The following is a 12,239-nucleotide window of genomic DNA, read 5'->3' as shown; positions in this document are numbered from 1 at the left end:
CCCTTGACTTAATCTGAATATTTAATAAAGGTAGAGATTTTACTGTTTTAAAAACCTAACAGCAATAAAATGATTTATAAAGCGAGGTGGAAAAAAAAAGAATCATACCTTTGAACCAGGTGGTGCCTTCAAGCCTAAAAAGGCATACACTGCATTATTTTCTCGGGCTTCAAAGAAGGCATCATAGTCCTTGATGAAAAGAAGGCCAAAACGTTAGGAATGTGGAGCCAACAAAGAACAGGATGGGTTGTCTCACTGAGGGAAAACAGGCTACCTTCAAGAATCCCAGAATTCTGGAAGGAGTTGTTAAAAGACAAGGCCCCTGGATGGCATTTAATGTGGGTTAGAAGGTATGCTATTTTACTATGAAATGGCAAAAAGATTTGCTCCATATCACACTGCATTTACATCTGCTTGGTGCTTTCTCCACTACTCACTGCTGCCAACTATTTCCCAGTAAGAGACCACTGATTTCTACTGGTGAACTGTTGTTCCGGTTCCCTGCATTTCTTTTATTATTTATTTAGATACAGATTTGCTCATATTCTACAGTAGACCATGTATTAATTTATACAACCAAAGCCAGAAGAATGGTGAGTCTGTGCCATGTTTTGAACAACAGAATGAGATGTTCATGAAATATGACCAAAAGAGCAACCAAACCACTGGAGAGGTTTCAATATTTGGAATCCAAGAGAAACCTTACACAACTGAATTTGTGTAGGCTTCCCACTGTCATCCTCTAAAGCACCAAACCTACTACAAAACTAACAAATAGACTTACCTAAGTTTGTCACTTGCAAACAATCATGAACAAAATTTTATAGATTGGCATTGCCTACACCTGTACTTAATTTGTTTGTTTTTTTTCAACAGAGAAAGAAGCTCGACATTTTGGCTGATTTGTTAAAGTTGAAAAACCTTGTGAATTGTGATTTCCCTAGAGAATGTCTTCCCAACAGATTATCAATTATAGCGTTTTTTTGGAACACTTTTTCTTTTCTTGGCACTTTGAGGATATGAAGATAAAATGTTCAGAGCCTCTCAAGCTGATTATGATCCCTAAAATTTGAATCCTACTCCCCCAAAAATATCAGAATGGTTATTTCCTTCATACTTACTTTCTTTCAGCGCACAATAAAAAGAAAATTTGCTTTGTGGAGGACACTGTTGTGGCGGATTAAGTAATGGTCAACTTGGAATGCCCAGCTGAAATGAGTCAGTATGGTGCTGGGCATGGATGCCCCACCTGAGAATTGTTGCCAAGAGCATAAAAGGAGAACTGGAGGGGAAGATTGTATGCTGTTGATTTTCCTGGAGAGGCTTGCCATGGTGGTTTTGCTGATACAAACTCAGCTGTTCTCATTGTCAGAGGAACTGGAGTCCTCGCTGTCACCAGGGATGGCTGTTGCTGTCATCAGGGGAGTTCTGGTCTTTGCCTTGAGCAATACTTCCTGGCTCCAGTGCAGATCCCTCAGCCTGGTGGCACCCCACCATTGAAGCCCTTCTAGAATCAACCACTGCCCTTTGGGCCTTCCCAGTACAGATTCTTGATGTGGACTTGCATGAGATATTACTGTGGGTTCTATGCCTCTGGCTAGACTTGTGAAGGACATTGCCTTGGGCTCTAGGCCATTACCTGGAGTTAATCGGGACACTGCCATGGGATCCAGGCCCTTGTCTTTGGCTCTCTAGTGTGTAGACATATCTCCTGCATTCTTCTGCATTAGGCTTTTTGGGTGATTATTTTAAAATAATCATATAATTTCCATTATATCCTGTATTAAATCCATTCCCTTGCAAACCCAGACTACGACAACTGTTAAGAATTTTTTTTCAGCCTCAATTGAATTTATTGGTACATTTTAGGGATACAGTACAGTTAAGAATTTTAAAAGTGAGTTACACATTGGAAGAAAGTATCTGCAAAACATGTATATGGCAAAAAACCTGCATCCAGAATAAATAAATCTCACAAAACCTAATAGATGAAAAACAAAGAGCCCAATTAAGTGACTGAGAACTAAAAAGACAATTAAACAGGTTGTAAACATGGCAAATACTCATGAATACATGTTCAATATCATTAGACATTAAACAAATGCAAATTACAATTGCCAAGTGATATCAGGACACATCTTGACATTGTTTTTTTAAACAATAGGGCTGTAGATATAGCTCAGTGGCACAGCACTGACCCAACATATTCAAGGTCCTGGGTACTCAGTAGTAAAGAGAAAGAAAGAAACAAAACTGACAATACCAAGAGCTAAAGAGGATACTGTGTATCTGGAATGCACACACATACACATACAAACACACACACACTCACATATATAAAATGTATATAAAGTGGCAAGTCAATCTGGAAACATTTAGGCAATTTCATATTAATTTAAAATATAATTACCATATGATGTAGTAATCAGATTCTTTGGTATTTACCCGCGAGAAATGAAAGTTGGTGTTCATATAAAAGCTGGATGTTTAAAGTAACATAGTAAAGTAACCATAGTTAAAATTGTCAAAATCTGGAACAAATAAAAATAATTATCAATGAAAGTAGTTAAACTGTGACACATATTTATAGTGTTATGTGATGTGGCAATTAAAGGAACAAATTATGGACATATGCAGTAACTTGTACGGATCTCAAGTAAATTAAACTGGCTGAAAGAGGCCAGTCTCAAAAAGTTAAACACTATATGAATCCATTTATACTACCTTAGCAAAAAGACAAAATTATACTGATGGGAAAGGATCAGTGTTTGCCAAGGTTTAAGGATGAGTACAGAGTGTAACCATAAAGGATAACATGAAAGAGGTTTCTTAATGGTTCTGTATCTTGATTATGGCACTGGTTACACAATCCATGACTGTTAAAATTCATAGGAAAATGTAAGCCAAAAAAAGTTAACTCTGTGGGCTGAAATTAAAACATTAAATTTCTGGGGATTTGGCTCAGTGGTTTTGCCACCCGCCTCACAAGCACAAGGGCCTCAGTTCGATCCCTGGTACCAAATAAAAATTTAAATTAAAAACGACATGAGGAATATATTCATGTGTTAGGGAATGTGGTAAAAATAGCATATAGATGAGACAAAATTACCCACTAAAGAGAATATATGTATTTGTGTATATAACCAAACTGATTGTGACAGGTTAAAGGCAGAAAAAGGAGTAGGGAAAGCTATTCTGAAAAAATGCAATTGAAAGGTAAATGAGACGTAACCAATTAAAAATTGAGCCAAAAGTTTAGAATAGATATGCTCCAAAAGAAGAGACTGTACATAAAAAATGAGCGTTTCTCAAGATAACAAGTGCTCACAAAGATGTAGAAAAATTTTAAAAACATCTTGTGCACTCCTGGCAGGAATGTAAATTATTGTGAACATTATGGACTTAAACATTAAAACAGAAGGAGGTGCCTCAGAACATTAAAAATGGAACCACTTACTATATGACCCAACGATCTCATATATGAGTCCATGTCCAATGGAAATGAAATCATTCTATTGAAGAGACACCTGCACTCCCATTTGCATGGTAGCATTATTATTCACAATAGCCAAGAAATATAAATAAGTATCCTTTAATGGATGAATGGATACGTAAAATGCCATATATAAAGGCAATGCAATAGTATTTAACCCTAAAAAGTAAGCAATTCTGTCATTTGTGAAATGCACGAGCCTGAAAGATATTAAGTTAAATGAAATATCCCAATCATAGAAACATACATACTGTATATTCTCATTCACATGCAGAACCTAAGAAAATTGAGCTCATAGATTAGTATTAACAAAGCATCTTTTTACTTCCCTTGAATAAACCATTCAAAGTGACACTAACTGGATCTAGTCACTAATTTTATTAATTTTTTAATTTATTTATTACTGATTTCATTAGCAAATTAAATTCTAAGCATTTACAAAGCCAATGTATGCATATAGTCAGATTGCCAAATCTAACTGAATAACACATATTATATTACCTAATCATTTCTGTGCTTAGAATATTTTACATCCATTCTATTGCCATTTATCAAAAATACAATATATTAATTACACTCACCATGCTGTGCGGTAGAATTCTTGACATACGTATTGATCTAAAATTTTGTACCCTTTTTTTTTTTTAATGCAGTAATTGACTTTGGTATCTGCCTTCCTATCACTCACAAAAAAATACAGTCTCTAGTAACCAACATTTGACCCTTGATATTTCTGACTTCAACTTTTTCAGATTAGTCACTAATTTTATACTGAAGTAGATGACTGATAGATCAATGTAGTCAAATCATATACAGCAAGATTTATACTCCACATTTGGAAATAAGCTCAAAATACTAGTTAAAACAATCAAGGAGTCAAATAGGAGGTATTTTTTAAATCCCAGAACAACTAAAATAACTTGTGTCAGTCATCTGATTCATGTGATAGAAAGTGAGTCTTCAACTGGATTCAAGTCCAATCATGTAATTATATAGTTGCTTCTATTTTAAGAATTTTATCATTAAATACTATAACCATTCATTAGCTCCATCCACAGGAAACACAGATTTGTGAATCTGAATGAACAAAACATATTTTTTATTTAAGTCAAATAAATTCACATAGTCCACAAATATTTATTGAGCACATACTACATACTAAGCACTGTTCTTGGTGTTAGAAATATATGGGTAAACAAAACAGACTATAGCTTAGTTTTCATTTTCTATAGCAATTATCATTCAGAAAAAAGAAAAATTTATTTGCATCTAGGACATTCCAATATCATTAATCTAGAATATATTTCACCATATACTATTAGTATGTTATCATTTTACGAAAATGTATTTCACTTCCTCATATACATAGCATAAGCTTCTTTGTTATTCTTACAAATTTTGTATCTTCTATAGCTGAGCCTCAAATAATATAGGCAGGCTAGTACTTTCTATTATGTTCCACTCAGGAAATAAGATTCTAAGCCATATTTCAAATATAGCATCTCTGGAACCTGGAATCAAATCACCTGGAAAACAGCAATTTTGTGAAGACAAAAAAGGAATTATATGTCTAGGAATCGGGAGGAATCTGATGGGAAAGAATCCTGACAATGGAGAATAATGCAGAGAAAAGAATGAAATAATGCAGAGAAAAGAATAATACAGAGAAAAGAAAATAATGCAGAGAAAAAGGAGCCTGGGAAGCTAATCGTGTCTTCCTGGGAGGGGCCCTGTCTCTACTAACACAAAGTAAGCTCATAGAGGTTTGGTGGCTTCAGAAAGAAACATCAAGCCAGGCCAGCAGTGCTAGTACCAATAAAAGCCCACCGTTAGTGTGAACTTCAAAAACAACACGGGATTTTATTCTGAAAGTGATTCCTTCCACACGACAGGCTAGAGCTAGTGAGCCAATTCAGTGCAGGGCCCACCATATCTGAGTTTAATCAAGAGCAATTGGGGAAGGGGATAATTGTTTAAGACAGCTATAGAATAGCTAGAAAACAACTATACTTCAAAGTTTCTGGGGTTATCTTACCATAGTGACTGGGTGGGAGATGGCCACGACAGACAATCATAGATAGGGTGTGGGCTAAGTATATACTCCCTGAGAAGTTGAAGCTCAAGCTGGAAAGGACACAGTGTTCCTGCCCTCTGACCTGAGAAGCTAGGCTGGTCATGTGCGGCTTTTAGAGGGGGCTGAGTCTAGAAGTGATGGCAAAAAGTCCAGCAGACTGCTTGATGTTCTTCCCGACCCTAGGACTTGTATCCATCACAGAGTTCAGGGGTCTGTCTGCTTTCTTTATCTGCCAATGTGATCAGGGATATGCCTCAGCTCAGACGGTTGCCACAATGTGGCATGTACAGAAAGAGGGCTCTGGAACTACAGTGGATACCTCACAATCCCACAGGACATAAAGCAAGGAACAGAAAACCCTGACTTGGCATGCACAAAGGGACACAGAAACTAGGAAGAAAACATTCAAACGCTAGTTTTATTAATTTTACCTAGTTGATTCTACACTATTATTGTTTAATTCTTTTCTATTGTTAATGGTAGTATAGTTCTTACTGTATGTCAATACAGTGAGTTCCCAACTTAGGAATGTTTGACTTGCAAACTTTCAGATATATGAATGGACCTCACATTGCAAGCATTCGTAGATGCAAACAAATTGTGGTACTAGCTCACACGTCTGTTGGATATTGTCACCGATGTGTTGCCATGTGTTTACTGTACAGTGCAATAGTATACAGTAGGACAGAGCTCAATCAGAGCCCAGAGTGGAAACAAGAGGAAAAGCAGTAGTGATGTGGACGGAACTGCCAGGAAGTACTAAGCAATATGGATTGTATATTTGTGTCAAAGGTATATAAGACTCACTCTGTTAGACTTACAAATGTTCTCCAGGATTGGCACTCATTTGTAAGTTGAGGACTTACTATATTTGGTTTTTCTTGTTTCTATATTATAATTACAGATCTCTTTTCTATTGTTAAATTTTGTTCAGTGGTATATTTCATCGATTCTTATGGTATGGCAATATCGAATTTGTCTTTGACTTTATTATTGTTGATAGTTTAAGGATGGTATAGTTGTTGCTATTAATTATTACATTATACCAATATCTGCTTTGTCATTGTGTCATCAACGTGACTATGTTTCATTTCCAGAGTATTAGATGCTGGGCCAATTAAATGCATCCTTGTGTTCCCAAATTAATGAAAGTGACATATGAGTCAAAATTCCAGAAGTTCAACACAAGGACAGAATTTTAAAAGTAGAGAAAAGCAACGAATCACATATAAAGGTAAACCCATGAGAATTATGGCAGAATTCTCGACACAAATCTTATAGGCCAGGAGAGCTTGGAGAGTAGCATTTCAAGCATTGAAACACAGGAAACCAGTTGGCATGGTGGTGCATGCCTGTACCAGCACTTGGGAGGCTGAGGCAGGAGGATTGCTGCGAGTTCGAGACCAGCCTGGCCTACATAGTGAGTTCCAGGTCAGTCTCAACTATATAGTGAGACCCTGGCTCAAAACAAAACAAACAAACAAACAAAAAAACACAGGAACCTTCCAACTCACACTAATAATCTGTCAAATCAATTTTTCAAAATTAATGGAGAAATCACATCTTTCCATGACAAAGAGCACCTTAAGAAATGCAGGACCACCAAACCAGTAATCCAAAATCTTCTCCAGGATATCCTAGAAACAATGAAGCTAAAAATGTCGAATATCTAAGGAATGAATATATCCGCCATGGTCAGCAATTTGGAAGAAAAAGAATCCACAACAAAAAATAATGCAATGACAAGAATATGTCAATACCTTCCAGTATTAATTCTCAGCATGAATGATCTTAACTACCCAATCAAAAGAGACATATTGGCAAATTGTATCAAAAACAATACCCAATGGCATGCTGTGTACAATAAATCACATTTAGTACAAAAAAAACTTCACAGACTAAAGAGCAGAGGATGGAAAACAATATTCCATACAATGGAAACCCCAACACACTAGTTTCAGACAAAGTACACTTCAGGCCAAAAATGACCAGAAAAGGCAAACAAGGTCAGTACCTCTTGGTTAAGGGAACAGTTCAACAGGAAAAAAAATTATAAATATATATGCACCAAACACAAATACACTCAATTTCATGAAACAAACACCACTGGTCATAAAATATATTATAAACACTAACACAATTATAGTGGGATTTATCCATGTGCCATTATGACAGATCAACTAGTCATAAATTCAAAAAAGAAATATCAAATATGAACCATGACACTACACTGAATAAATGTCTTGTTCCACCCAACAACAGAATATATATTCTTATCAGCAACACATGAAACTTTCTCCAAATTACACTGCATAATAGTCCATAAAGCATGCTTAAACAAGAACTGAAATTTTCCCATAAATATTATTACATTATAGTGCAATTAAATTATAAATCAATGGCAAAAGAAACCACAGAAATTATGCAAACCTCTGAAAATTAAATATACAATCTTGAATAATGAGTAGGTCAGAAAAATTCAAGGAAGTACACAGTTCTTAGAATCAAATAATAATATTGATATAATATAAGATCAGAATGTATGAGATACAAGAAAAGCAGTCATAAGAGTGATGTTTATAGCTGTGGACTCCCACATCAGAAAAGCAGAGCGAGTTAGAACAAATAACCTAATGGTGCATGAATAGATTGTATAAAAACATAAAGTATGCAAAACCAAACCAAGTACAAGGAAGGATATTACAAAGATCTGAGCAAAAATTAATGAAATTTAGATTTATCAATAAGGTCTTTATCAACTGATAAGCTGCTTCTTTCAAATAATGAAGAAAATAAACCCTTAGCCAATCTTACCAAAAACAGGAAAAAGATCCATACCAATGTAACCAGGAACAAGAAAGGGAAAAATCACAACAGACATGGCCAAAATCCTGAAAATAATTTGTAACTATGTAGAAAATTTGTACTCCAATAAAGTGAAAAATACAGAAAAAAACAGATTCCTTGATAGATATAAATTAATAGAGCAGAATTGTGAAGATAAAAACCCTGAGTAATCAATAGCAAACAAGGAAATTGACAGCTGCTTAGGGTGGGAGCAGTGAGCAAATCTGAATAGAGGAAAAATGACTATGTCCAAGTTTGTGGGTCAGGGTAAAAATAGGACAGATTTAGGGGAATCTGTTGAGGAAACAAGGATGAAAATTATTTCCTTACCCCTCGGTACTGGCTTTCATTGAAAATCTGAGGTGGCAAAGGGTACCCTGTGGCTGGTCGACTGTTTTCGGGTACATTTTCTCTCATCCATTTCCGATTCTCTTCATTGGCTGCGATATCTTTTTCTTCAAAACCTATTTTGTTGGCTTCTAAGAAACCAAGAACATCTTGCTGTTTCTTCTTAATCTAAGAAAGACCCAAAGGACAAGAAATCATATAGCTGAACAAATAGCTTTTGTAATTTTTATTTTTCAAATTCAGCAAAAGTCAGTGTTTGTAAGCTAACAGAAATGAATGCAAACACATATCAAAACTTGTGGTTTCAAAATAGATATGATTATTCTTCTTTATTATTGTCTGGTTCACAAGTGGGTTGAAGAATAGACTATAGGTCCTTTTAATCAATTTTTTTCTTTTTTTTTCACTGAAAATACCCCTACCTAGTAATATCGAAGCAAGGTTAGCTGATGCATATCCATAACAAATAGAAGTATAGTTAATTCAAAAGTATATGCAGAGGAAGCTATGGTGATTTACAAGCCTCAGTTTCAGTTCTTGTTCAAACTCTTTCCAAATGACTTACCATTGTTAAAAACACAGACATCAGAGATGAATTTTTGCTCTAGAGCAACACAAAGCTCGAATTCACTCAAGTCTCAGTTTTCATTGTTCAGCACAGAAACTGAATGAGAAGACTAAGCTTGCCTGTAACTAAACTTGGAACACACCTCTACCACTCATTAGCCCTTAACAAGTGCTGCTAAGATATGTTTTTAGGTGCTTCTGCTGTCTTTTTTTCTTTGATTAATATTATGCCTGAGAGACGGCTTTGAAAATAGTAAAATAATATGATTTTTCTTTTCATATGTATGTGTTTGAAAACCTGAGTTCACATATCTATACATAGTAATTTACCCATATTTAAAAGGATTACTTCATATTTCTGAGCCAAAAGGAACAAATTAGTAAGAAATTTATTCATAGTTATAGTAAAAGGACACACTAGACAGAAGCATCAAAATATATATATAAGGAAGCAGGCCTGCTAATGAGAATCAAAATTCAAACAATGAAAATCACAGTCATGCTCCTTCTGGATTTACACCTCCAACACACACCTGCATACATGTTCTGTTATGGCTTGTATCTAGATGTCCTCCCAAAGCCTCATGCAGTCATAGGTGGGGTTTTCTGGAGGTGTGTGATGCTGAGATTAAGTGTGTGATGCTGAGATTAAGGGTGTGATGCTGGGATTAAGGTTGCCCTACCTTGGGTGTGGGTAGCACCATCCAAAGGCAGGAAGCCTGGAAGGGATAAAAGGAAAGGACAGGCTGCTGCTTCACTGCTGTGTTGCTTGCTGATTAGACTACTTTGCCATGGATTGACTTGACTGTTTCTCCTTTGCAATGCCCTCTGCCAGGACGCCCTGTCTTGGAGCCAGCCAATTATGGACTGAAACCTCTACAAACTGTGAGCCAAAGTAAACCTTAACACATTCATAATAGGGCTATAGTTTGTATGTCTCACTGCCTGGTGGCTTGATCCACCAGTGGTACTTGCATGTTTGTCCCATTCAGTGGATTTTTATTAATTTTATGAGTAAATAACTCAAAAAATCAGACCTCCCCCAAGTTTTAACAACCCAATCCAAAAAATGGGCATCTAAAATAAACAGACACTTCTCAGATGAAGTACAAACAGCAAATAAATATATGAAAAAAATGTTCAACATCACTCTTCAGTCGAGAAATTCAAATTGAAATAACACTGAGACTCCATCTTACTCCAGAAAGAATGGCTATCATCAAGAAACCAGCCAATAACAAATGCTTGTGAGGCTATGGGTGAAAAGAAACCCTTTCCGTTATTGGTGAGAGGGTAAATTTGTACAAACAATGTACAAATCAGTATGGAGATTCTTCAAAAATTAAAACTAGAGGAGAGGAAGAAGGGTTGCGGGGGGGGGGTCAAAAAAGAAGAATAAAGATATGTACAGGTACAAATTCCCTATGATGAGTGTGATCATTATGTATATCAAAAGAGTACCAATAAAATTAATCTTTTAAATTTGGTTAGATTCATTCTTACCACCAGTGGTACAAGATGCCTGATGGGACAGTCATGCATGTACACTCTGGTTCAGACCGGCGAGACCATGCTAATCAAACAATAAAAGTTTCTCCACAGGGGATATGTTCCAAGGCCCCCGTGGATGATTGAAATTGTGGATAGTATCAAATCCTACATTATTTTTCTGTACACACATACCAGTAATAAAGTTTAACTTATAAATTAGGCACAGTAAAAGATGAATAACAGTAACAATAAAACAGCAATAACAATGACATTCTATAATAAATTTTATGTGGATGTTCTCTCTCTCCTCGTCCCTCCCTCCTTCCTTCTCTCTCTCTCTCTCTCTCTCTCCCTCCCTTCCTTCCTCCCTCCTGCCACACAGTGCATGGTACATATAGAATATTCATTGTATATGCTGGAAAAAGGGATGATTCACATCCCTAATGGGATGAACTGGATGGCCTGAGATTTTATCGCACTACTACTCAGAATAGTAATGGAAAACTTATAAATCATTTGCTTCCGTTAATTTCCATTATATTTTGTACCACAGGTGACCACAGACAACGGATACCATAGATAAAGGAGGACTATTGGTGACAATGTTTGCTAATTTGTTTCACGAGTTGAAGTTACATTTCCTCTGTTAGTTGATGATCCACCTGGATGTAGGGGGCTATATATTTTGCTTTTTTCTCCTCTTACATTGTTCACCAAGGCTGCACACAAAATAGATATGTAATACCGATTGATCCCAGGATCTTGTTTTAAATTCTCCAAGCTGCTATGTTATTTAGTTCTCATAATAGTCTTATGAGGTAGCTGTTAGTATTTTCACTCCAGAGGAAAAAAAAAAAAAAAACTAACGCTCAGACTGATTAAGGAACATGCTTCAAATCACACATTTTCCTAGGCTCTGCCAAGGTAAAAAGCACCACTTAAACCCTAAAGTACCGAACAACAAAATAATGTACTACCATGAAGTCTTGTTAGGCACAAATGAGGCTCATAACACATATTTTTTCTGTTCTTTGGATTTCAAAGTCTGGCCTAAAGTTAAAACAAGAAAACCTGTTGATTATTTAATGAGTTTTATATACCAGGGAGAAAAATTTCTTAGATGATTCCACTTTTTTTTTTTTTCACTTGAGCTCGAATCATGAACAAACATTCCTGGAGCAATAAAAGCATCCCCCTCCCCCTAGAAGTTTACGATTTGGTAAGAAAAGGTAACATGAATAAGCAATGATTTGTATGAATTACATTGACTTTCCAAAAAAATAGTCATGTCCCTTCAAATCTATTTTCATGTATTTGAACAATTAAAGAGCAAAATTAAGAACACTGCAAAGTGTGGCCACAACAGTGTCACTGGCTTGTGATCACAGGTGACTACAGGAATTAGTGCTAAGAGGAAAA

The 12,239-nt window shown here is 35.9% G+C and overlaps 1 protein-coding gene across 1 annotated transcript in view; it reads right to left on the bottom strand.

The window, feature by feature from the left end:
• The window catches only part of Sh3bgrl (SH3 domain binding glutamate rich protein like), a 45,961-nt gene that overhangs the window by 6,491 nt on the left and 27,231 nt on the right, over nucleotides 1–12,239 (bottom strand). The window contains exons 2-3 of the mRNA XM_010612857.3: nucleotides 8,745–8,930; nucleotides 109–189 (exon numbers count right to left, since the gene is read on the bottom strand). Of these exons, the coding sequence (XP_010611159.1) occupies nucleotides 109–189; nucleotides 8,745–8,930 (267 nt within the window). The remainder of the gene's footprint in view (nucleotides 1–108; nucleotides 190–8,744; nucleotides 8,931–12,239) is intronic.

This window comes from Fukomys damarensis, unplaced genomic scaffold, assembly GCF_012274545.1.
Source record: "Fukomys damarensis isolate Sample0158 unplaced genomic scaffold, DMR_v1.0_HiC HiC_scaffold_39, whole genome shotgun sequence".
NCBI classification, from domain to species: Eukaryota; Metazoa; Chordata; class Mammalia; order Rodentia; family Bathyergidae; genus Fukomys; species Fukomys damarensis.
The sequence above is the reverse complement of the archived record's forward strand: the minus strand, read 5'-3'. Positions and strand labels throughout refer to the sequence as shown.